Raw genomic sequence first — 27,397 nt, 5'->3', positions numbered from 1 at the left:
CCTCATCCTTTCTTGAGAGTGCATCTGGAACAAAATTTTGCTTCCCTTTTCTATAAATGATGTGAAAGTCATAACACCACATATTTGTGACCCATTTTTTCTATTCTTCTAAAGATAATATTTGTTCTAAAAAGTATTTAAGACTATCATGATCCATAATTACCTTGAAGTGTCTTCCCATTGGGTAAGGTTGCCATTTCTTAAGTGCATGTAGTATTTCCAACATTTCCTTCTCATAAATAGCTTGCTTGAGATGTAGCTCTAAAAATACCCAATCACCTACATCAAAACGTTTTTCACTGCGATGTTGATCTACTTGTTGTTTTATTTGATTCTGCACCAAAGTGGTGTTATCCTTTAAAAGTTGGAGAAATTGTTGTTAATGCTCGATGTGATCTTTCACTGCTTGAAACTTTTTCTTCTTGATATGTCCTTCTATCTTTAGGGTTTGAGGAGTGGTAATTTCTTCCAATGCTTTACAAGATATGGTCAGATTCATTTCTTGATGCTCGATGTGATCTTTCACTTCTTGAACATTTTTCTTCTTGATATGTCCTTATATCTTGATAGTTTGAGGAGTGGTAATTTCGGCCAATGCATTACAAGATATGGTTGGATTCATTTCTTCTTTCTTGATGTGATCTTTCACTTCTTGAACCTTTTTCTTCTTGATATGTCCTTCTATCTTGAGAGTTTGAGGAGTGGTAGTTCTTGCCAATGATTTACAAGATATGGACGGATTCATTTCCTCTTTCTCTGGGGTTGGTTCCTGGTGTATATCCTCTTATTTTGATGTTTCTTGATCCTTTTCTTCCTCCTCTTCATAATCTATGTAAACCAATTTCTTCTTAGCACACTTATGACCTTTAGTGCATTTGTTATCACAATTGTAACAAAGCCCTTTCTCTCTCTCTCTTTTTTTTTTTCCAATTGTTGTGGTGTCACCCTTGTAGGTTGTGGAAGGCTAGGAGAAATAACACTTCCATGTTTATAGTTGTGAGGGGTAGAATTCCTTGTTTCCATAATTTTTCTTTCCACTTTTCTTGCCAACCTGAACGCCTTCTCCAATGAATCAGGTTCCCAAAGATGAACCTCATTGTTGAATGTTATCCTTTAAAGTCCCTATGGAGACATCAATCCTCTGCTTCTCTGGAATATAATTTTCCCTTATATTTAATTTTTTAAAACCCTCAATGTGCTCTGCCATTGGACACTTTTGTTGAGATTTATCAATTGGCTAAAGAAGGTGTTTCTCTTTGTATCCTCATAATGTGTTATTATTTCCTCTGTGAAAATTGACCATGTGACAAGTGGTTTATGAGAAAAAAGTCCTTTATACCATAAAAATCGATTCGGATCTAAATAATTAGATGCAATACATACCTTTTGTAACAGTGGTACACCATGTAGATCAAAATATTTCTCTATCTGTAGTATCTAATTTACCAGATCCTTGCCATCAAACTTCCTCATCTCATTTTTTTCTATTTTAGGAGCTCGATCTTGAAATGCTTGTAACTCTATAATTTCGGATCTTCCAGTTTTGAAATTGTGACCTACAGTAGTCCTCTACGTCCTCTTTCTAATGCCACCAATATGATCAAAATTGGATTTGTCAAGAAAGAGTTATGCACAATCTCCCTAGATGACCTAATTATACACCTTTTCAACATAGAGAAATTGTATGATGTGCCACATGTCACTTTTTTGACCTCCGGATCTGAAAATACACAAAAAAAATTACAGTCCGTCCTCTTTTTGTAACGTCTTATGAAATGTCAATCTAATGCTCAGAGAGAAAGTTATGATCATTTTCCCAAGGTCACCTGTTTAATATGTAATTCAGGAGTCTGCAAAGACCCTAACGTCCTCATATCATATATCAAAAAATATAGCGAGACAAGATTTTAAATTCAGACCTGAGGTTTAGAGCGATTTCTTCTCAAATGGATCTTTGGTTTAGCCTCTGAAACTTCGTAGAAAAAACGTTATAGCAAAAATTCCACGATGACCTATTTTAGATGAAATTCTAGAGCTTCCAAAAACTATACCATCCTCAGATCATATCTCCGAAAATATAGCGAGAAAAGCTCTAAAATTTGGCCCTGAGGTTTAGTGAGATTTCGTCTCAAATGGGTTTTCTTTTTAGATTCTAAAAAGTCACAAAACAAAAGTTATAGCGAAAATTCCACGATGACTTGTTTGGAGCAGCAAAAACCCTAGAATCCAAAGCTCTGATACCAAATGTTATGAATCCAGCTCACAAAAGGATAGAAAAGATAGATCAATGCCTTAGAAATAAGCCTCTTCGAGGGGGAAACCTCCTTTACATTACAGAAATGAACATTTCTTGGATGATACAAATGACAAGACCTCCATTCTATATCTAGGAGTCTAAGGGGTCATAACATAATCAGAGCGACATAACAGTAATGATGTAAGGAAACAATGATAACAATAATGGGCTTCTATGGGGCACAATAGTAACAATATGCGGACTATATGGGTACAACAATATAATAAGGGGGTTGTACTAATAAAAATAAGGGGTTACACCAGTAGTATAGGGGCCTAACAAAATTCTAAGAAAACTCAGGCCGTATGGTCTTGAGCAGGACACCAAACAAGGCTCAATTAATTGTAAAATTGATTGGGTGTTATACCAACAGAACACTGATACTCTTCATGGTTATGTTATAGGTTTAATTATAATCTGCGTCTAGTATAGTGTGAAGGAAAACGAATGGGGAGAATCCAACAACAATAGCTACAACGATAAAATGGGACCAGATGGAAAAGAAGTGACCAAGAAGGGAAATATAGGAACATGTAAAAATATAGTCGGGGGGGGGGGGGAGGGGGGTGGGAAGCTCCAACAGCGAACAATGTAAGAGAGGGAGAAAGACAAGATGGGAGCATATGAAGACCCTCATTGATGCGTACATGGCACAGAACCCACCTGAGGTTAGAGCTCAAATAGCGGGTTGTGAGTGAGAATTAAATGACAATATTACCAACCAAGATATTCCCATGGAAGAATGGGAAGATATGGTTCAAAACCCGGGAAACACCCGTGAACAACACACCCTTTTCAGACAAATGATCGAGCAGTATTGGGTCATGAAGAATTTTGTGGCCTGGGCCATGACTCTCAACAAAGAACAGGTAGCAAGAAAAGGTTTGGAGGCATAGGAGGACACTAAAGAGAAAGATCCCATAAGAGCAGAACTACTCAGGGAGATAACGACAATTCAGATACAAACATATCAAAAAAACCTAGAACTGGGAAGGATTGAACAAAATCTATAATATATGAAGAGAAGCGAGATGCTAGGTTCAAGTGCCAAAGCCCCAACCCCTGTGATTTCCTCGCATGAGGAGTAAAACAACAACCCAAATAAATTTTGTTTCTGTTTCATGATGATTAGCTTTTATTTTTCAAAGTTAATTTGCAGCATAGATAATATAGACAATGTTGTTAAGTTGATAGAGAAAGACTTATACAAATTTTGGACAACTTTTAACGTTGACAGGTGGCCAACCTGGTTTCCTTGGGGCATGTTGAGGCCAGCTGGAAAAAATTGAAAAACTTGATTTTGGCCAGTTAATATAAATAAAAAAAGTACTACCAAGTTTACAAAAAAAATAATTATAATTAATAATTTTATTTTTATTGTTATTATGTTGAAAAATTCTTCTAAAATATTGTGTAGACTCATTGAGGTGTCTCATGTTTTGGGTGAACACTTCACCCATCTTTAGGGACAAAAAAATCATATTGATGTTGCAAATAGTGCTAGACTAAGAATATGAAGAAAAAGGATATGACCATTACGGAATGCGAAGAGGATGAGAATGTTCATTAATAATTATTAATTTAATGAGATTAGTTAAAAGAATTTGAGAAGGACAGGTAAAATGAAATGAGAAATTAAATAATAATAGATTTTGGTCAAACTAATATTAATATTAATCAGATATGGCTATATATATATATATATATATATATATATATATATATATATATATATATATATATATGACGATGAAGAAGTTGATACTAAAGAGAGGAGGGTTAATAATTTATATTAAAAAATTAAAATGATGTTATTAAATTAAATTATTAGGTTAAAAAGGTATAAAAATAGAGTAAGTTATAATCACAATAAGAAAGAGTTAAAACAACATAAAAATGGGTTAAGAAAGTGTAAAACTACTTGATAAAATTAATCAAGAGAATTTGGGGAAGGGTTAGTCTTAAAAAAGGATTAAATTAAATTAAATAATGAAGATAAGATAATAGATTTGGTCATATATATATGAGAGAAAATAGTTAATTGTTTGTGTTAAAATATACTTATATAATTTTATTGTGTCATAATGTTTTAATTAACGATTATAATTATTAATTTTTTATTTTAATTTAATTTAATTTAATTTTTATTTTTTATGTAATTTGATTATGCCAAATATTTCAATAACATAACTTAACAACATAAGACATTACAACCTCTCTTTCATACAACACTTCTCAACACAATAATAATACATGTAAATTAAAATATTTTAAAATATTATAACATAGTAGTAAAATATCTCAAGAAAAATTATTTAAATTTATAATATGATAATATAGATTAACCATACTCGCTTTATATTTTAAAGGTTGTTTATCCTTAAGAGAGTAGCTAAATGATACAACTTTGGCCACACTAAGACATTATAACTTGGCAGAACAATGTTAATAGTGAATTACTGCATAAGATTCGTGTAAGTTTGAGAAAACAATGGAAAAATAATTTTAAAGAGATAACAAGATCATGGCACCATGAAGTAGTTCAATCCTACCTTTATTATCAATCCAAAATAATAATTTATAAAGAAGAATGACATCACAATAATACTAAATATTTTTATAAATAAAGCTACAATGCAAATTAGAGATGGGATCAATCACTTAGGTGCACAATCCTTTCACGGTAAATATACTAAATGAAATTGTGACTTATGTACATAACTATCAAGCAAGCAATTATTCCTAATTGTCTTAAAGTGGTGGTATTTTTTCTCTGCTAAAGAAGAAAAATGTGATTCATAAGCATAGTTAAATGGATAATTAATTTTTTTAAAGGTTCCTTCATTACTTGTCCCAAAAATAGTTCAAAATATCCATTTTTCATGCTCGTTCTATTTGTAATTATTTAAAATATACAAAATCTACATTTATACAAAACGGTTTCAAAACTAAGTTCATTTAAAATTTTGGTCTTACTATTGAAATTTATCCTTACTTTTACATAAGACAATTACATTTACTATTTGTTATAGACATTTTTGTGCCTTACAGCATGAAGCATGAAATGTCAATAATCTGAGGGATCCAAAGTCCCTAAACATGTTGTTCCTACCCCTAGAGGAACAAGGTCAGCAAACCACAGCACTGAAAATCAGTTCTCCACCTGAAAACACTCAAAAACAAGCTATTTCTGGATCATGTCAGCTGCTCCACTGAGCATCTGCGCTGAATGTCAATTTCTCCACTCTATACCTGCGCTGAATGTCAAAAGCAATGAAGGCTACCTGCGCTGGGCGAGATTGGCCAAGTGGCATAGTCATTCTGCAAGGTGTCAAATGCCCAGGAAGCTTCCAAAATGACACTTGGATCAGGGAATTCGCCTTGTGATGAGTAAGAGGATCTAGATCTCCAAGTGGAAGCAAGAAACTCCAAGTGGACTCAAGAACTGAAGTATAACTGAAGTGGGAGAGGACACTAGTCAGCTTCATGCCAACCTCAAGCTGACTCATCCTTTCTCCAAATCTCCTATATATAGAGCTCTCTCATGAGGTCTAGGGAGGCGGGAATCTTGTGAATGTAAGGAAGTGCTGTTGGTTTGAGTATAGAACTATTGGGTGATTGCTTTGAAGGAGGTGAAGAGGAGATTTCTTTTTTCTGGGAGGTGTTGTTGGATTGGGCCTCTTATGGTTGTAACACTCTCAGAACTTTACTTCTTCCATTAATAAAGCATTTGAGGTTCTTCTATATGCATGTGTCTCTGTGGCGTATTGATGCTTGTATATTTGATTTATTCTAATCCTTGAATAAATTATGGATGTATGCTTCTTGTAGTTTCCCTTTCTTGTGCTTTTGCAGGATCTTTGTGTAGCTGGGCCAGTGAAAGAGCAAGGAGCTGGGAGCAAGCAGCAAGGAGAGAAGATTGGATCAAACATTAGCGGAAGACAACGGTTAGTGGATCTCTTTCTCCCCTCTCTTACATCTCATAAAGAAGTAATCTTGAATAGTTTTGCATTCGGTTGTTGCTGAGGTACTATCACCCTTAGAGTGGGATAGGGTCATTCTGTATTGGATACTTTTCCCAACAACACTATTATAAACCAAAAAGTATATCAAAGGATAACATCAGACACCATTGACTAAAACCTTAAAAAAAAAGTAGTTGTTTAGTTTGCCATAGGACTCAATTTAATGAATCATCTAAGATCAACCTAATCATAATCCTTATAGAGCCCATCAACTATTGTGTTGGGTTTTCTAATCATATGTGTATATTAAATATATTGGAAAATCCTGGAGACTAATTTCAACTGATTTGATGATATTGTGAGTAATGTAAATTCATAAGATGAATTCATTTCAAAATTATTAATTTTAGAAAACTAATTAAAATGGTTTATTTTTAGACCAAAACGTTTTTTGAATTCAATGAAATTAATTTTAAGAAATAAAATAAAATAAATTTTCCACTAGTAATATCAAAATACTAAAGTGTTTATCAGGCTCCATTTAAGAACCCCAATGGAGATGATTTTTCAATCAAAAGCTTCCTTATTTTCCTTGGGACCATTAACCTTACCTTCCACTTGTAAATGATACACCTAAGAAAATGTTCATAATATAGGGTTATATTTATCATAAAAATATTATCATTATGTTCAACCCTAGTGTGCCACATTTGTATCCTTTTAACTCTCTCCTCAACCACTTCTTGATGAATTCCTTTATAGGAGAACCACACAACACATTTTGAACATTATTCATCTTGATTTATTAATTGTCTTGGATATTTAACTAAATAGTTCATCACAATAGATATGATAAAGAAATTTATTGAAATTTGAAATATATATTATGAGTGTTAATTTTTCCTTACATTTATGGAATTATTAAGTTACTATTTACTACAACTACATGAAAAATGTAAATATGCATAAAATAGACAACAAATATAAAATTACTCAAAAAACTACAATAACACAATGTATGACCCAGGAAACCCTTTCAAGACAAAACCTAGCTAGAAGGTGTCGTAACTCAGCTCTCTCTTTCACAAAATGGAGATGGATGCAAGTACAAAGGACTGAGACCCCTAGCCCATGTACTTTTATAGAACATAAACCCTCTTTGTTTTCTTTCTCTATTTCCACTCTCAACTACTCTGCTCATCTATGGAGCGAAATGCACTCAAATAGATTGAAACTTCTTTAACACCTAGTGGCTTTGTTATAACACAACTCGATAACTTACCAGTGGTTAGGTTTGACTCCCTTAACTCACAACTAGAGTTACAATATATACCCTTTGAGAGTATTCATCAGGTTCATGTGTCTGGCCCCTATTCCATGAGTAATAGGTTGATGTGGCAAACTCACAAATCATGATGGTCAAAATAGGAAGGTCAACTTCTAGGTGGCATATCTTTTGCATACAAACTCCACCTAAGTTATTTCTTGTGACATTGGAAATGTATCTAAGTGTAGAACAATGCCAGAGGGTATATGTGAATGAGAGCTTTTGGATCCCAAAATCATTCATGAAATCTGTCAAACTAGGACTTGCCACTAAAAATAGAACCATGAGCTAATTTCTCTAACTTTTCCACTTTGAAGCACTGAGAGGGATGAAAAATAATATAGTGATCCAATCTAGATCATGCCTCCCAATTTAGTGAGCCTTTTGGTATCAAAGATCCTCATTTTCAGTTTTTGGCATAAAATCCTTTACAAAAGGTAGGACCAATACCTCTTCCTAAACTAGCATAGAAGGCTCATAGAGTTTTATGTTTTCTACATTCACCATTGAGTAAATGGACATGTATGGAGGTAGATTGATTTTGTAGGTATCATATCCCTCCCTTTTCAAGTATCTCAAAGGGACCATTCACAGAGCCTTTATTTTCTTACTAGGACCTTGTAGCCTCTCCATATTCAACTGTAGCAGTACTTTATCTCCCAGCTCGAATGACTTCTATGTTCTGTGTTGATCATGCCTAGCCTTACCTTTTTCTTGTGACTTCTATTTTGTCTCCTATGCATGCATATTTATTTTCTTAATATTATCAACATTTTTTTCTACCCTTAAGACATCCATTTTAAGAAAATCCCGCACTCCTCCTTTCTATCCATATGCAATATCCAAAAGTGAAGGCAAAACATATCCAAAATAAGTTTCAAATGGGGACTTACTAGTAGAAGTGTGAACTGCTCTATTATCATAGTATTGTATGTATACAATATTTTCATCCCAAGTCTTTGAATGCTTTTGATTGTAACCCCTCAAAATATGTATCAAAGCCATCTTGACTTTGTCTGCTTTCCCATCTATTTGCAGATGGAATTCTATAGGCATTCAACTTAATGTCCATCTTCTCCCACAATGTAGTCCAAAATGCACTTAGAAATCTTGTGCCCCTATTTAAAATTATGCTCCTTGGGATTCCAAAATTCATCTAAACTTGTCTAAATAACAAAATTGTGCTTCTTTCTTGCTAATGGTCTTTTCATATAAAACTTATTTAAGAAAACAACATACTTTCAAATACTCAAAACCAAAATTAATATAAATAAACTATATGAATATAAATTAAATAAATTTATAGATATTTTTAACAAATTAATTATATTTTTGTTTCATAAAGTAAACCATTAAAATTAAAAAAAATTTATTAAAAAAATTGCAATAAAAAATAATAATAATAATTATTAAACTATTCTCTATTAATAACATTTTTTACTATAATTTTATTATTAATAAAAAATGAATCCATAATCATACACAACAATTTGATAATAAATAATCATGGGTGAGTAACAACCAGTGATGGAAGTATTGGTAAGACAAATGTTGCCACCGAAAAAAGAGAGAAGTATTACTTGTGTTACTTAATTTTTTTTTATTAGTATAACTATATAAAAATTAATTGACTAATAAATATATATAGACAATTATCAAATTATTTAAATAATATTTATATATTAAATATCTGGAATATTAAGATAAATATTTATACTAATTCCGTACTCAACCCCCTCCTTATATTTAGGTGAAGCAAGAGATATACATGGTGTGGTTGGTCCTGGTGGTCGACCCATTACTAAATATAAAATTCATTTATATTTATATTACAATTGGTGGACCCATTACTATATTTATATAAATACATAAATGTGTGGGGTTTAGTTAGTTGAAGTTTACGTAAGATTTAATAATAGGTTAAATATAATTAGTTAAATTAATTAAAATGTGTTAAACATGGTTAACAATAAATAATAATTTAATATATATTAAATTAAATTGATATATGAAATTTCTTTAACATATAGATTATTTAGGGAATTAATGATTATTTTATATCTTTGGATGGGGTGTTTCACATCTCAGAGGGTGGGTGTGTGATCTAAAATAATGATGTATATCCTTGGATGGGGTGTTCCACACAAATTGACCTTGGCACGAGGAATGCTACACATATGATGTATGACACCATGCAAATGGAGCACCACGTTGATTCTCCAAACCCCTATCAAATCTGCTTCGCTTGGAAAATAGTCTTAATGTTTGATTGCCTTACCTCCTCGCTTCATGCGACTCAGTGAAATCTACTACCGACAAGTATGGAACTCAATGTTATTCACTGCGCCACTACCAACAACAACCCTTGCCAAAAGGATATTAGGCAAGACTGAGCTTTTCAAATAACTAATTCGAGTGCTCTGAAAATTCAATTTTCCCCTAAGCGATTGAGCCAAGCTTTTGATGGTTAATTTAATATTTCCCATTCTTTTAAGCCATGTTTGCAGTGCTCCAACTCTTCTATCTTTCTAAGAAAAATTCAAGGAAGGGAGTGCTAGCTCATTAGCGATCTTTGCTCCATCAACCTAGCGATTTCCCTTCTTAATATTGATTGGCAACTCGAATCATCCTGCAACAACATCAACAAGAAAACAACCTATCCAACTTCCTGGAACCATCTTGAGCATCTTGTAGTTGTGAAGTTGTATACCGATAGCAGGCAGACAATTTTCCTTGGAAAGTTAATCATTTCCACCTCCTGGATTTTTCTTGCTTCCTCTTCCATTGGAGTTCTTATCTTGACTTTAACTCCTACCAGAGAATTGGCTTCTTACTCCTATCTATTGGTCACTAAGCCACTGCACATTTGTGGAAGCCCCCGCTCTCTCTTGGCTCTAGGCTCTTCACAAAGATCCTTCTCATTAGATATATCCTTTGCTAACACTCTCAACCACTCTGGCTTGTGCTTGACTACTTACCTTTGTTCAGGGACCAGACCTTTCTTTTCTTTCATCAAACATTATTTACTCCTATCCATTTTCATCTCTTCTCCAACGCCCGTTCTTTGGCCTTTCTCTCCTCCTTATGTAGCTAACCTACCATGCCAGAGAGAACATGTTTTCAAAGGTGTAGTGTACTATCAAGGGTGTGAAAATTGGGGAAGTGCACAAACACAACTCAAAGTGGAGGAAGTAGCAGCTCACTTTCAAGAACTCACCCCACCTCCTATTCAGGAAGAACTCTCTCGTGTTGAAAGGGAAGGAAATAACTAGAGGCACCTTCTTTCAAACCCAAAGGTAATGCTAGATTTGGTTGACAAGGTGCTCGATAAAAGGAAAGCACGTTCGCATTTTAATCAGCCTATGCACATACTGGACCTATACTGGCACATGAAATTCCTTCTTAGCAAAGTTTTACTAGATTGACATGAGAACACAGAGGACCTCCTCCTCTCCATGGAAGACCTGCATAGACACATGACAAACCTAAAACAAGGACTAGAGCCAATCAAGAAGCACCTTGGAACCCCCCATACAACTCATTTCTCATCAAGCAACAACAAGTAGACGATCCAGGTTGTAGAAACAGATTTGGATCCCTCTTCCTTTTTTCGTCACCCTTATTACTTTTATTTTTTTAGTTTCCTCTTTATTTGTCTTTCTTCCATGGTCTTAGAGGCCCACATATTAACATATTTATGGTGTATCTTGAATCTCTAAGCAACACCTTGTCTTTTGCCTCTCTTAAATGAATATATTTTTTGGCATGGTTAGATTTTCCAAGTGACTGGCTAATCTAAGGCTTTCAACTCTTTCATGTGATCTCTTGTTTAGAAAGTATTACAAATATTTACTCAAAAGGAAAAGAAAATGTTTTATATAATATATTAAATACATATTATAACATAGTGATAACGTATCATTTTTACAATACACCAACCTAGATCTATCTTAACTTTGGATCCACCAAGTGTCGAGAGGGACCAAATCTATTAATGCACAAAACTATTTTAGAGTGAAAAGAGATTGGATTTCTCTCGGTGCTTGGTAGACCTAGAGTTAATATGGATCTAGGTTGGTTTAATTATTGATAATATTAATAATTATAATTATAATTAATAATTTTATTTTTTTATTTTACTTTTGTTTTTATTATGTTGAGAACTTTTTCTAGAATATTGTGTAGACTCATTGAGGTGTCCGATATTTTGAGGAACACCTCACCCATCCTTAGGGACAAAAAGATGGTGAAGAGTGCTAGACCAAGAATATATAAATGATATGACCATTAGGCGGCATGAAGAGAATGAAAAAATTTATTAATAATTATTAATTTAATGATATGAATTAAAGGAATTTCAGAAAAATAGGTAAAGTGGAATAAGAAATTAAATAATAATAATAATAGATGTTGGTCAAACTAATATTACTATTAATGAGGTAGCGTTAATTATATATATTAGCAATAATAAATTAGAGGATGGTCAAATTGATTCTAAAGATATGAGGATTGATAATTTATATTAAAGAACTAAATTAATGTTACTAAATTAAATTATTAGGTTAAAGAATTATAGAAATAGAGTAAATTAGAATTACATATTAAGAAAAAGTAAAAACAATAAGATTATTTTCCAAGTAAAGCAGATTTGATAGGAACTGAGTGAAATCTACTATCGGCAAGTATGGAACTCAATGTTATTCACTGCTCCATGACCAACAACAACCCTTTCCAAAAGGATATTAGGCAAGACTGAGCATTTCAAATAGCTAATTCAAGTGCTCTGAAAATTCAATTTTCCCCTGAGCGATTGAGCCAAGCTTTTGATGGTCAATTTAATATTTCCCATTCCTTTAAGCCATGTTTGCAGTGCTCCAACTCTTCTATCCTTCCAAGAAAAATTCAAGGAAGGGAGTGCTAGCTCATTAGCGAGCTTTGCTCCATCAACCTAGAGATTTCCCTTCTTAATATTGATTGGCAGATCGAATCATCCTGCAACAACATCAACAAGAAAACAACCTATCCAACTTCCTAGAACCATCTTGAGCATCTTGTAGTTGTGAAGTTGTATACCGATAGTAGGGAGGCAATTTTCCTTGGAAAGTTAATCATTTCCACCTCGTGGCTTTTTCTTGCTTCCTCTTCCATTGGAGTTCTTGTCTTGCCTTTAACTCCTACCAGAGAATTGGCTTCTTACTCCTATCACCGCACTTTTGTGGAAGCCCCCACTCTCTCTTGGCTCTAGGCTCTTCACAAAGATCCTTCTCATTAGATATATCCTTTGCTAACACTCTCAACCACTCTGGCTTGTGCTTGACTACTTAACTTTGTTCAGGGACCAGACCTTTCTTTGCTTTCGTCAAACATTATTTACTCCTATCCATTTTCATCTCTTCTCCAACGCCCGTTCTTTGGCCTTTCTCTCCTCCTTATGTAGCTACCCTACCATGCCAGAGAGAACATGTTTACAAAGGTGTAGTGTACTATGAAGGGTGCAAAAATGGAGGAACTACACAGACACAACTCAAAGTGGAGGAAGTAGCAACTCACTTTCGAGAACTCACCCCACCTCCTATTCAGGAAGAACTCTCTCGTGCCGAAAGGGAAGGGAATAACTAGAGGCACCTTCTTTCAAACACAAAGGTAATGTCAGATTTGGTTGATTAGGTGCTTGATACAAGGAAAACACATTGGCACACATACTAGACCTATACTAGCACATGAAATTCCTTCTTAGCAAAGTTTTACTAGATTGACATGAGAACACAATGGACCTCCTCCTCTCCATGGAACACCTGCATAGACACATGACAAACCTAAAACAAGGACTAGAGCCAATCGAGAAGCACCTTGGAGCCCCCCATACCACTCATTGTTCATCAAGCATCAACAAGTAGATGATCCAGGTTGTAGAAACAGATTTGGACCCCTCTTCCTTTTTTCCTCACCCATATTATTTTTTAGTTTTTCAGTTTCCTATTTATTTGTCTTTCTTTCATGGCCTTAGAGGCCCACATATTAGCATATTTATGGTGTATTTTGAATCTCTAAGAAACGCCTTGTCTTTTGCCTCTCTTAAATGAATACATTTTTTGACATGGTCAGATTTCCCAAGTGACTGGCTAATCTAAGGCCTTCAACTCTTTCATGTGATCTCTTGTTTAGAAAGTATTACAAATATTTACTCAAAAGGAAAAGAAAATGTTTTATATAATATATTAAATACATATTATAACATAGTGATAAAGTATCATTTGTATAATACACCAACCTAGATCCATCTTAACTCTGGATCCACCAAGTGTCGAGAGGGATCAAATCTATTAATGCACAAAACTATTTTAGAGTGAAAAGAGATTTGATTTCTCTTGGTGCTTGGTAGACCTAGAGTTAATATCGATCTAGGTTGGTTTAATTATTGATAATATTAATAATTATAATTATAACTCATAATTTTACTTTTGTTTTTATTATGTTGAGAACTTTTTCTAGAATATTGTGTAGACTCATTGAGGTGTTCGATATTTTGAGGAACACCTCACCCATGTTTAGGGACAAAAATATGGTGAAGAGTGCTAGACCAAGAATATATAAAGGATATGAGCATTAGGTGGCATGAAGAGAATGAGAACGTTTATTAATAATTATTATTTTAATGATATGAATTAAAGGAATTTCAGAAAAATAGGTAAAGTGGAATAAGAAATTAAATAATAATAATAGATGTTGGTCAAACTAATATTAGTATTAATGAGATAGGGGTTAATTATATATATTAAAAATAATAAATTAGAGGATGGTCAAATTGATACTAAAGATATGAGGATTGATAATTTATATTAAAGAACTAAATTAATGTTACTAAATTAAATTATTAGGTTAAAGAAGTATAGAAATAGAGTAAATTAGAATTACATATTAAGAAAAAGTAAAAACAATATAAAAATAGATTAATAAAGTTTAAAATTAGTTAATAAAATTAAAAGAATTTAGGTAGGGGTTAATGGCAAAGAATGATTAAATTAAATTAAAATAATGAAAAATTAAATAATAGACTTGGTAAAATTCACACGCACAGGCACACGCACACACGCAGGCACACGCACAGGCACACGCACAGGCACACGCACACGCACACGAACATGCGCATGTGCATGCGCACATGCATGCACACGCACATGCACACATGCGGGCACACGCGCACATGCACACGCGCACACACACACACACACACATACACACACATACATATAAGGAATAGGAGGTTATTTTTTATATTAAAGTACTATTATAAAATTTTATCGAGTCAAAATGTTTTAATTAATAATTATAATTATTAAATTTTTTAATTTAATGTAATTTAATTTAAACATTAATAGTTATAATTATCAAATTTTTAATTTAATGTTAATGTTAATGTTAATTTTATTTGACTAGGTCAAAATATTTAGATAACATAACTTAACCGGATAAGAAATTACAACATCTCTTCCATAAGTGCCTCTCGGTGCAATAATAATACATGTAAATTAAAATGTTTTATAAACATTATGACATAACCGAAAAAACATCTCAATAAAAAAAATTTAAATTTATAATATAATAATATAAATTAACAATGGTCACTTTATATTTTAAAGGTTGTTTATAAATTAGCTATGGTCACTTTATATTTTAAAGGATGTTTATCATTAAGAGTGTGGTTAAATGATAAGACTTCGGCTACACCAAAACATTATAACAAATCCAATCACATTGAGTTAGTGACAAAATGTTGCAGAACAACACTAAGAATGAATCACTACATAAATTTTGTGTATGTTTGAGAAAACATTCGAAAAATAATTTTAAAGAGATAATAAGATCATGGCACCAGGAAGTAGTTCAATCCCACATTTATTATCAATCCAAAATAATAATTACACGTAAGGCATTCCTCTTTGAAAACAACTCCCCCAGCTGCTACTGTGTCAATTTGTAGACCATAGATCATATATGTTAGACGATTAGAAAGGTTTCATATTTTCCTACTGTATTTGGCATGCAATCAAAGCAACTAGAAAATTCACTTTGTCCATTGTCTTAGTCTTCATACCATCCGAAGGGCACTGAGTTCTGGAGCACAAACTCAAACCAGCATGTGAGAAAAAAGGATAGGGTTGCGCGCTGGTAAGGCACAAACCAAAATAGACCTGTCAGAGAAAAGGTGAGGGTCACATGGTGAGGGTCATGCGCACTGGTAAGGCTGAAAATTTGGTCACAACATGACACCTTTGCATCCCTCCAGCTCACTGCGGAAAATTCATCTTGGAAACTAGAAAGTGGTGGCGCAGTAGAAGTGCTACCTTGCCACCTTACAACTCATTCCAACCTAGCCTCCCAGCCTGTCTGGTCTCTGCAACCAATAGAACAAAATACCTCTTCAAAAACACTCCTTCATCGGCTTACCTCTGTCAGGTTACACTATTCTTACATTGGTTCATTGTACTTCGTCATTCTGTTCCCTACAATGACGACCCCTTTGACACTATTCACATGTTTACCTTGTTTTTAGTCTAGTTGTCTTCTTCACTCTAGCTGTGCAAGACCTATATTCTTGTAGAACTCAGCCATAGCAAGGTAAGATCCATCATTTCAGAATTCACTTTTTTTTTTTCTTTAGAGTTTGGCTCAATTATGGTAATAACCCTGCACCGAATGACAAGGGATAAGATGGCAGAGAGCGGTAATAATTTCTTAGGTAAAATTTATAATTTATTCATACCGTAACCTTTCTCTAGTGCTTATCCATGACACTAAAATCGGGTTTCTATGCGGTTGCAAGTACAACATTCACCAAATCCCCCTCGCAACTCTAGAATTAAATCTCATCTAAGATTTTCCTGGTTCCCTCTCTCAAAGGTGGTTTGATTGTGTTTTTTGTTGTCAGTTTTCTTATAGGCCCCAAATCCTCCCCATATTGTGAATGTTTTTAATGCCACCACTAGAATGTTGTATTTTCTCTCCATGAACTAGGACTTTAGCTATTTTTCCAAAAGGGATATAGAGTTTTGTAACTATGGCCTCGATCCTTGTCCCGAATTTTAATTTCCTCTCTCTTGTACATGTCCATGGCATGTAGCCTTGGAATTATTGACTATTAATTGTAATGTTGGAAACTATAAATTTTATTCCTGTTAAAAGTTTTTGTCTATTGTCGTAGGTGGCCCTTGGTTTTTGAAAAGAGCCAGTGTCATGATTTGGGTATTTTCTTTTGATTGAATTCAACTGAAAGGCCAACTCACTGGGTGAAAGTGTATATAGATATGTTGTGGACATCATCAAGCATGATGGTGAATAAATAAGGACAACGGTGAATTGACAACAAAGCTTACTTACAGATGGCATAGGGAAACATACGAACCAATCAGTCAGTTTTTCAATGAGTATTTGTATAAAGGAAAAAAGGTAGTGACACTGAGCATTCATTCGCTGAGATTGAGTACACCAAAAATTTCCCTTGAATAATAAGTTTAGCTAGTTTACACATTCATGAACATGATAAATATTTCTAGTTTCTAATTATTTAACCAAAAACAAGAAATTTTTAACAGAAAACTCTAAAATTATTTTATCTAATTAGATGGTTAGTAGATCCCTTCAGGTGTCTGGTGCCCAAATATCTCCAAAAGCATAAAGACAAAAATTAAAATTTAGGCATTGTTAACACGCCTCGTAAATATGTAGAGGGAATGTCTCTTACTACTGAACAAAGTAATGCAATAACTATATATCATGTTAGTTGGCCTTCCTCGCATCCTGAAACATGAGACAGGTTTCATGATGAAAGATGAAATGGGATTGGTGTTACATAGGTTTTTCTCCCCCAAAAAAACAAAAAAACTGATAAATAACCTGACTAAATGTATCCCTAGCCCCATCCTTGTCAATTTTTCTCTCTATAGCCTACAAACAAGAAATTTTATTGTCGTCCTCTTCCTTTGTGTAATCCATTCCTCAGAAAAAAGTGGAATTGACACTATATCGTTGTACACTTTTGCTACTATTATGTATATTCCATCCAACATCTCATATATTCTTCGATCAAAATTCTTGAGCCCCTTCCATTTAAGGGCACATGCCTTCAAACAAAGGTCATTTACCCCTTCCCCATGATAAGGTGGTACACGTACCTCCCCACCATTTCACTTTATATATGTGATAGAGATGACAATTTTCTGCGACCCCAACTAATCCATACATCTTTGTATTGCTTGATAGACCCATGCATTCTAAAACATCATTACATCCCAAATCATGTAGATAAAAAACATGTTAATAAAATAGTGTTTAGGTCTCATAAATGAACTTTATATCACACTCTTTGTACCTAATTCCAACCCTTTCACCATACGTTTAAGCCTGAGAACAAGAAGGGATTTCAGGTCCAAATCACTTCAGATTGAGAATGTTCAAATACCTCCCTAGTTAAGAGGGAGTGTTGAAAAGTGTAACTAGCTCTGGTCTTCATAATGACATGTAAATTTGATTTTATGTAAAATATGTAAAGAAGAAAAAAATAAAATTATTGTAATGCTTGCCTCATGGGTTTCATGAGCAAGAGATTTTATTTTTAGTTAAGGCTCCCATTGTGAGCCCTTAGGGATTTTTTCATCTAGTCATAAAAGTATAAAGAGTCATTGTCATGTATTGAAGGCATGCTACACATTGTGAAAGTAAATTTTGTTTTTGTAATTCACCCTCAAAGATCTTGTCAGTAGTCCTCACTCAAGTTACCTTATAATGAAAGGGATAATACTAGAAAGATGATGTCGGCCTATTCCAGTGATCATGTCATCCTAATAATCATGGACAAACAACTATATATAGCAGTGCTTGGCCTCATTTCGAAGAGAATAATTCGATCAAGCAAGTCTGAGATAACCAAGTGTGAAAATCATCTTAGAAGGAGCCTTAACATCAATTAAGGAAGATGAAGGGATAGTGAAGATAGTGACATCATTGTGGGACTATTTTTGGGCTAGTCTACCATCACACATGTCAAGATTGCAGATCTGATGTTTGCAAAGAGAAGTCAAAGATTGCAGACATATAAGGGAGATCTAGATTGGGTGAAGACTTCGTTGAAGGGAAGACAAGTAGAAGTGAAAAAAGTCTCCCTCTAAAATAAGACTATTCAAGGATCAAAATTTGATCTAAGGTTTCTATGAAGCAAAAAGTTGCAGACCTACAAGAAGAGACCGAAATTTTGAAGCAATCCAAGAAGAGGAAGATGAAGAGTACCGTTGACCTAAGGATGAAAAGGAGGCTTATGACTTGGTCTTGGAAGAGCTCTAGTGTCAAGGTTATTTGTCATGGTCTTGGTATTTGTCAATTGAAGTTTCTATAAAAAGAATTTATTTGGGTTTTCCTCTCAAAGAGTGAGAGGTTTTGGCCTTGGTTGACAACTTATATACTGTGTCTCTTGTCTCTTTATTGTTCATGTATTTGAAATTTTATTCATGAAAATAATACAATAATAACATAAGAAAGAGAAGATCATAATCAAGAAGTAAAAAGGAACTCACAAGAAACTATCAAAATAGAGAAATCACCTATCTATTGATGCCCTAGATTTTTCAACATGGTATTGGAGCTAAGGTGACAACATCAAGAAGGGGTATCTAATCAAAGAGACACACAAGGATCGAGTTTCAAGAAAAGGATCAAAGCAATTGAAGCATACCAAAGTGAAAGTTCAAATATCTACATCATACCAAAACCCTAGATCAAATAAATCTACTTCATCAAAATTCTTGGGATCATCATGGAGGAAGGAGAAAGAAAGACCAAAAACCCTCAAAGCATTTCCAAGATCATTAGTCAACCATAATTTAAGGAGAAGAAGATTTTTCAAAGACTGAAGAAGGATACATTGAAGAACATTGTCATGATTCTCAAAAGGGTTTGTGAGACAAGCTCTCTCTCATTAAAGCAAAGCTTTAACCTTTGAAGAACTCCATCAAAGTGATATATCTCCCAAAGGGATCAAGGATTACTCTTGAAGAAGAAATCTATCAAGAAGTAGTCTTCTACTATACATATCATTGTAAAATTAAAGGAGGATGCAAGTGGAGAAAGCATAATCTACTCAAGTAAGTATATCTATGACTTCAACTTAATCTATCAAAATGTATTTTTGCAAGGAGAGAAACAAATTGGTTGGGGATTCAAATTTTCTTGCATGGAAGAAAAGAACAGATACAAACCTTACTGAGAATCAAGTCATGGAACACATCACGTTTTCAATCACCAAACCTATTAAAGAAGATGCTCAAGTACTTGTTAGGTACATGAAAGGGGAAGTGAGGGCTCAGAGGATTCTCATATAATCCATCAAGGACTCCCTTATCCCATATGTATCAAAATTAAGCACTTCAAAAGATATATATAAAAAAATGGTAGAGTTGTTTTTTGTGAGTACTATAGGAGAAGTTATCTCTCTAAGGAAAGAACTCTACAAATTGAATATTTCAAAGGAAGAAGGAATAACCTCATACTTGATGAGGATTTCTCAAATAATAGATCAACTTCATGATCTGGGTGAAAAAATGTGTGATAGAGAAATGACCACTGTAGTATTAAATGCATCACCATATGAATGAGGAAACTTCACTTCAAGTATTTATGGGAAGAAAGAAGCCACTTCTTTCCATGATCTATGGTCTCTCTACAAAATTGAAGAAACCAGATTGAAGGAAAAATTTGATGTTGGATCAAATGAACAGAACCAAGCATATGCTGCTATGGCAAAGAGAAAGGGAAAATTTGGAAAGTTTGGTCGCCAAAAGAAATATAAGATACATGGCAAAGGTTCAGTACTATGAATGTCAAGAATATGGGCAATATAGAAGAGATTTTGCTAAACTTAAGAAGGACAATAAGAAGAGAAATAAGGAATAATACCATATTACCGCAGAAGTGGAAGAATCTGAGAAGAAGAAGCTTAAGAAGGAGGAAGTGAGAGATATCTACTCTCAATGAGATAATCTCCTCCACTAAGTATTCTTCACTTGTGTAAATAATATTTATCTAGATAGGAAGCATTGTAAATATGATAAGATGCATCATATTAGAAGATGACATCATTGTAGAAGAATTATATGTGAGAGCTCGTGACATCACCATAGGAAACATGAAGGATGTTTGACATAAAATCTATGGCAGTCAACTATGAAGGATATAGCTCTTGGGAACCTCATTGAAATATCAAGTGGCAGTTATGGGAAAAAGGAAGAAGTCATCCAGGACAATGCTCATCATACATAAGTCAAAAGGTAACATCTGTTGGATAGGGATATGCAAGATCCTCAAGATTCTATGATGAAATCTTCATTGGAAGATTCACCAATCTAGAAAGGAAACAAACGTTTCATTAGGAACTCGAACTTGTAGAATTAATGGAATGATGATATGATGACATAAGAGATGAAGAAGATCAAGGATTGAAGCTCTTTTCAACCAAGGAATCTGCTGAAAGAAGCCTAGATGACCTAAAGGAAAAATGAGGTATGTATGCATGTATTCAATATTATAAAGTCATGTTGAATGGTTGTAGGTAACATGAATCATTGTTCTATCTTGAGTAGAATGATAAAATTGAAAGGATCTTCTTCTATATAAGGATTTAGCAAGGCATGGGTCACACTAGATGAAATCTAGATAATATGTCCTCATATGGAATATGAGGTGATTAACAGTAGCTAGAGTAACTCTAATTGGAAGCTCCCGGGAATGAAGCATGTGAAGAAAGGAAGGAAGATATCGTAGACTATGCAACCATGGAAGAAGGAAATCAAAATTTCGGAACTGAAATATTTTACTATGACATATCGCCAAAAGATATGAAGACTTTGATGGAAGTCTGAAAAATATAGAGACCCTCTACAATATACATCTTTGGGAAATGTGTCAACTTATATGCAAGATATTGATGCCATCAAGAAGATGTCATAATTAAGGACCATCACAAAGCTAATTTTGATTTAAGTTCTCATTTCTTATTTTTGAACAAATATCTAGATGAGCTTATGCAATAATGACAAGGGAAGAACTGTGAATGTCCTCCAAGAGAACCATGTAGAATGATGTAAAATCGTTTCGAAGAACAGAACATAAAGAAGGTTGAATGGCATGAAGAAGGGCCATAGGTAGACTAACGGATCGCTTTCTGATGAAAGGAATGATGAAATGATTAACTCAGGGATGAAAGTGATGGATGGTCTTTGCCCAATGAAAAATTCCCAAAAGATGAAGACTCCATAATAAAGAAGAAATTCATGACATCGAAGGAAGGAGCTCTTCAAGAAGCTGGTTGTACCATCATCTCGACATGAGGAGATGTTGCATGTCCCTAGCTAAGAGGGAGCCTAGAAACAAGTTTTATTTCTTGATAGAAACTTGGAAGCAATATATTCTCCCTAATTGAGAGGGAGAGATAGATGTTGGAAACAAATGATAATACTGAGAGGGGGGGCGAATCAGTATTAAGGCTAATTTTAGCCTTTTTATGCCAATTTACTTTTTTGATTCAAACTTAGAAACCATCCATATAATGAGCATTAATATGAAATCAACAATCAAGCACACACCATGAGCATCATATAAATGAGATACAAGGTTTTACATGGAAACCATTTCGGGAAAAAACCACCAAATCTTGTTGTTGTTATTAATGTAAATAAGAGAACTTACTCTATTACATCAATATGTTTTGTGAGAACCCACTCACAGGAAGCACCAACTCCCTTTGATTGTTTTCTAGCACCAACTAGTAGGAAGCACAAACTCCCTATTTTTGTAGACACTTGTTGAGCTTACTAGAAGCACCATGTGAGGCACCGACCTCATGGATTTTTTGCAAGAACCAACTTGAAAATTCTTCAGTTTTTGCAAGCCAACTTGCAGGAGGCACTGTTGGCTTGTTGGGGCTTGACCCAGGTTTTAGAAGTGTATTAGCCAAACAAATCCCACACTACTAGCCCTTTCGGCAACAGTCCGTGGAGCGCGGACTGAAGTCTCACCTGAGGTAGTATGGGAGGGTGCTGGAACTAGGTTTCCGCACCCTTGGGATGTCTGGATGTGGTCTGGAGGGGTCGCGAACCGTATGTGGCCTCGTGCCACTCTGTACTGCTATCGGTCTTCCATGTAGATCTGCGCAGACGCACTTTCTTATTAATGAGATTATTATAGAATTGATCTTCTTGTTACAGTATTTAAGCAAACATTTAATAATAAGACCCAGAGTATGCAACCATAACTCTTTAAAACAATCATAAATTTATAAAACCTATGCGTAAACCAGAATGAAAACAAATCCACAATGTTTCAGAATCAACACAGTATTTCAGAACCAACTTATCTTTATTAATATTCTTGATCAGTACAATTCGCTTCCATCCTTCCGCACACAGCTGCAGGGGTCCGCGCACACAGTTGCAAACTCTATCCGGCCTCTGCACACACAGCTACGAAGCCTCTACCACTACACTTTTAACCTTGATGTACAGACTCAGAGCACAACTACTTGCACAAACCCTTGACACATCAGATCTCTTCCAAAAAATAATTTCCTTCTATCCTTAGGGCCTTGTTCTATTTATACATTCCCATGGTCCGCGGACCATGGGTAGGTCGACTTACTTCCTATTATTCTATATTATTTTTGGGCAGACAAACCTTTGACTCTACCTAATATATTTCGTGCTCCACCCAATAGGCCCCCAACACAATCATCATGACTCGTCTTGAGTCACTCATTGGTGCGACGATACACGCTGCCTAGGCTTCCCGGTCCACCATCCCTGTGAGTGATGCACGTCATTCTGCTGCTCCCTCTTTGTCTCCTATAGCCCTTATTCTAGCTCCCGCGTCATTGAATCCTGTAAGTCACCCAACTTATGATGCTCATTTTGCTCTGCTCGGTTAACACAGAGCACCCCCGCATAGGATTTTAGCTCAAGCTGGATTGCCGCATACGGGGACTCTTTGTGCCAACGCAGCAAATTTCTAATTTCTTGTCTGCTATATGCACTGTCTGCTGCAACTTGTGTTTCAATTTTGTAAGATTCGTGCTTGCTGTCCACGATATCACAATCCTCAAAATGCATCAACGACGAATTGTTAACTACAATTCCACCACTTGTCTCTGTTTTTACAGTCTTTCCTATATCTTTTATGGTTCGCCGGCCATCCCATGGGTTAGGTAGAAGCATCTGGACTAGTTCTGCTTCATGTCTAAGAATTTCCGGCACATCTCCTACTGTCGGTGCTAAACTTTGCGTGGTGCTCGCAGCCGTCAGCACCATACTATTCAGAAATTCCTGCATCTTTATTGACCATATCACAACCCTCGGGCTTACTCCTTGAGCATAGATAATGAACAATTCCATAGCGGCGGGACAGCACAATAGCTTACTTTTCTCAAAAGCGCAGGTCATTGGGCGGATGCCCCCCTATGATTTCTAAGCATTTCGAAATTCCAATTCATCAATTCCCTCCTTTTCTGGTGCCATAACGTTAAGCCTGCAGTAGAGCATTCCAGATCCGGCTTGTACCCCGTCTCTTAATTTCCTGCCGCCCGCTCCCTTTTGCCATAACTCTGACACCTTGTCATGAATAGTGTCAGCAACGCTCACCTCTCTGCTTGTCCATGCAACAATGCGGCCCCTTATGTGCAACTTCAACCTCATACCAATTCTGCGTGGCCCCTGATTGTCACGCAACTCCCCCACAGACTGCTTTAACATCCTGCCCTCTCTTTCAACTACCTGGAGAGGTGAGACTGTCCTATGGTCGGTTAGTCAGGCAGTTGGCCCACTCATGTAGAGCACCAGGTGACTGCCATTTATTCTACCTGGGAAATGCTCCCCATTCAACTTGGAAAGCTGGACCACGCCTCCATCTGTGACTTCTTTGACTGCAGAGGGTCCCAACCAATCCATTCGAAATTTTCCAGGGAATTTCTCAAACTTGCTGTCATATAGTAATACTAGATAATTTTCTTTGAATGTGCGCATCTTGATATGGTGATCATGCCAAGATTTTTCCTGTTGCTTCTGTACTTGCAAATGGAATCCTTCTAGAAACCACTCCTCATCAAGTTCCTCTAGTTGCGTGATCCTTTCTTCCAAAGCTCCAAGGTCTGCCATGCTTATCGCCACTGCTATTCGTAAACTAGGTACAATGTATTCCATTGGCATGACAACTTCCTTGTCGTAAATTAACCGGAAAGGTGTTTGGCCTATCAACTTCTTGTATGTTTTTCAGTATTCCCATAGCACAACAGAGATGCGAAATCCCAATCGTTTCACTACACATTACATACCTTTGTCAATGCAGTCTCCAAAATTTTGTTGAACACTTCAACAGTCCCATTTTCTTGTGGATGGTATGACATGCTCTATTGATGGTATATATGAAATTCCTCAGTAAGCACGCTGATAGTCTCATTTAGGAAATGCGTTCCATGGTTGCTCATTAGAATTTTCGAACATCAAAATCGTGTTAACACATTCTCTAACAAGAATTTCGCAACTGTAGCGGCCGTGCAGTCTTTGACTGGCTGTGCTTTCACACATCGGGTTTGGTATTCTATCGCGGTGATGATATAGTGCACCCCCGTTTTTCCTGGAGGTGTTATAGGCCCCACAAAATCGATCACCCATTTCTCAAATGGTTGGAGCGTCATATGTGGCTTGAGTGGAATTTCATCCCTCCGCGATGGTTTCCCAGTCCATTGACATATGTCATAGACCCGATAGTATGCTTTCGAGTCTTGATGGAGAGTTAGCCACCATAATCCGGCATGAAGAATCTTTTGTGCTGTGGTACGGCCCGCATAATGTCCTCTAGCAACCCCCCCCATGTGCTTCGGCTAGGATTTGGCCTCGCTCGAATTCAAGTACATATCTGCGTAGTATTTCGTCATTGCCCATTTTGTAGAGATGCCCTCCAATAACAGTAAAGTTTGTTGCACATATCACCAATTCTTTCTTCTGTTGAACGAAATATCCTGCAGCATAGTTCCTGTGGTTAAGAAGTGGATTATATCCTCAAAGTGGCCGTCTGCGATGCGCACTAGATAGAGTTGTGCATCAGGTAGTCCTTCCTCTAATTTTGTGGGTTCTTCGCCGTTCTCAATTCTGGACAGGTGATCTAGGCCTGCATTTAGATGTTCAGGCTTTACGATCACTTCAAAATCATATTCTTGAAACAATAGCAGCCACCAAAAAATACGCCCCCCCAACACAAGCTTATTCACTAAGTGTTTGAGCACCGAGTGATCAATATACATGTTAAAGTGTCCTCTGAGCAGGTAGTGAAAATACTTTTGGAGTGCGTATACCATCGCTAATCCTTCACGCTGAGTAGTGGAGTAGTTCTTCTCAGATTTTGACAATCGTCAACTTGCGAACGCGATCGAGTGATTGAATCCCTCTGTTCCTTCCTGTGTGAGTACCACGCCGAACACGATACATGACGAATAATTGTGCACATGAAATTTGATGTCCCATTTTGGGAAGACCAGTATGGGAGCTGATGCCATCTTTTCCTTGAGCGTTTCCAGACTTTTGATGCATTCCTCATTCCAACAATAAGTAGCATCCTTTTTCAACAAATGTTCCATTGGTTCCGTGATCTATCCATAGCTTTCTATGAACTTCCGATAATAACCAGTGTGTCCTAGCATAGCACACAGTTGTTTGACACTTCACGGCGCTTGCAGATTGAGTATGACAACAATCTTCAACGGATCCACCGTAAGGCCTTGCTTACAGACCATATGGCCGAGCAAGTTCTCGAAGGGGACAAGGAAAGTACACTTTTTGAGATTCAACTCAATTTGGTGTCGTCGACAAGTATCCAACATTAGCCGTAAGCTCACGATATGTTTCTTGACTAACCCTAAAAATGTCTAGTCATCAAGATATACTTCCAAGAACTTATGTATAAATTACTTGAATGCAGCTACCATGATGCGCGAGAATATCACCGATGCATTCTTCAGTCCAAAGGGCATCATCGTGTACTGAAAACAACCCCATTTAGTGGCGAAAGTTGTTTTACTCCTGTCCTCTGGTGTGATCTTGATCTGGTGGTACCCCGAGAAACTGTCTGTGAAGGAGTAGGCTTCCTGTCCACCTACATTTTCCAGTACCTCTTCTGTAAATGGCATTGGAAACAGATCATTAACACATGCATCATTAAGCTTCTTGAGATCCACGTAGATGTGAATTTCACCTTTCTATTTTTTCTCCTGCACAACCATAGGACTTACCCAGTTGGATTCCTCCACTGGTTCAATTATTCCTGCTACAAGCATTTTTTCCAACTCTTCGTGGACCTTTTCTTTGTATTTTGGATTCAGTTGATAAGGCCGCTGATTGACTGGCTTCGCATCTAGTTTCAGGGTTATCTTCATCATTCCGAGGTCGATGAGGATTCCTTTTAACTTCGTGAGTTTAGTCGGGAATAAGTCTTGATATTCTCGAAGTAATTCGATGACCTTTTCCACCGTGGCATCGTCCCAATAGTCCCCAAGCATTGCATACTTTGAATCTTCCTCCATTCTAGTGTTTACATGTTTCATTTTTAGTGGCGTGATGATGTCTGGATCCTCATTGTTGGTCCGAAAACCTCGCGACAACCCTCTGTTTCCGTAATATTTATGTTTCTAGGGTTGTCTTCATCATCTTCTACCTGTACATTGTAACATTCCAAGGCCTGGCTCAACTGTCGCGACCACTCTGGCTGCACTATTTCTTTTGG

General features: G+C 35.7%; 1 protein-coding gene across 1 annotated transcript in view; it reads right to left on the bottom strand.

Moving 5' to 3' along the window:
- Positions 1-24,018, bottom strand: part of LOC149204823 (uncharacterized) — a 74,420-nt gene extending 50,402 nt beyond the window's left edge. Inside the window, exon 1 of the mRNA XM_089397221.1 lies at positions 23,606-24,018. Within this exon, the coding sequence (XP_089253347.1) occupies positions 23,606-24,018 (413 nt within the window). The remainder of the gene's footprint in view (positions 1-23,605) is intronic.
- Positions 24,019-27,397: the final 3,379 nt, after the last annotated feature.

The sequence above is a fragment of the Pinus tabuliformis genome, chromosome 1_2, assembly GCF_031772625.1.
Source record: "Pinus tabuliformis cultivar Carrire ecotype Pingquan chromosome 1_2, CPIR1, whole genome shotgun sequence".
NCBI lineage: Eukaryota > Viridiplantae > Streptophyta > Pinopsida > Pinales > Pinaceae > Pinus > Pinus tabuliformis.
Note: the sequence above shows the minus strand (reverse complement) of the source record. Positions and strands in the feature narration are given on the sequence as shown.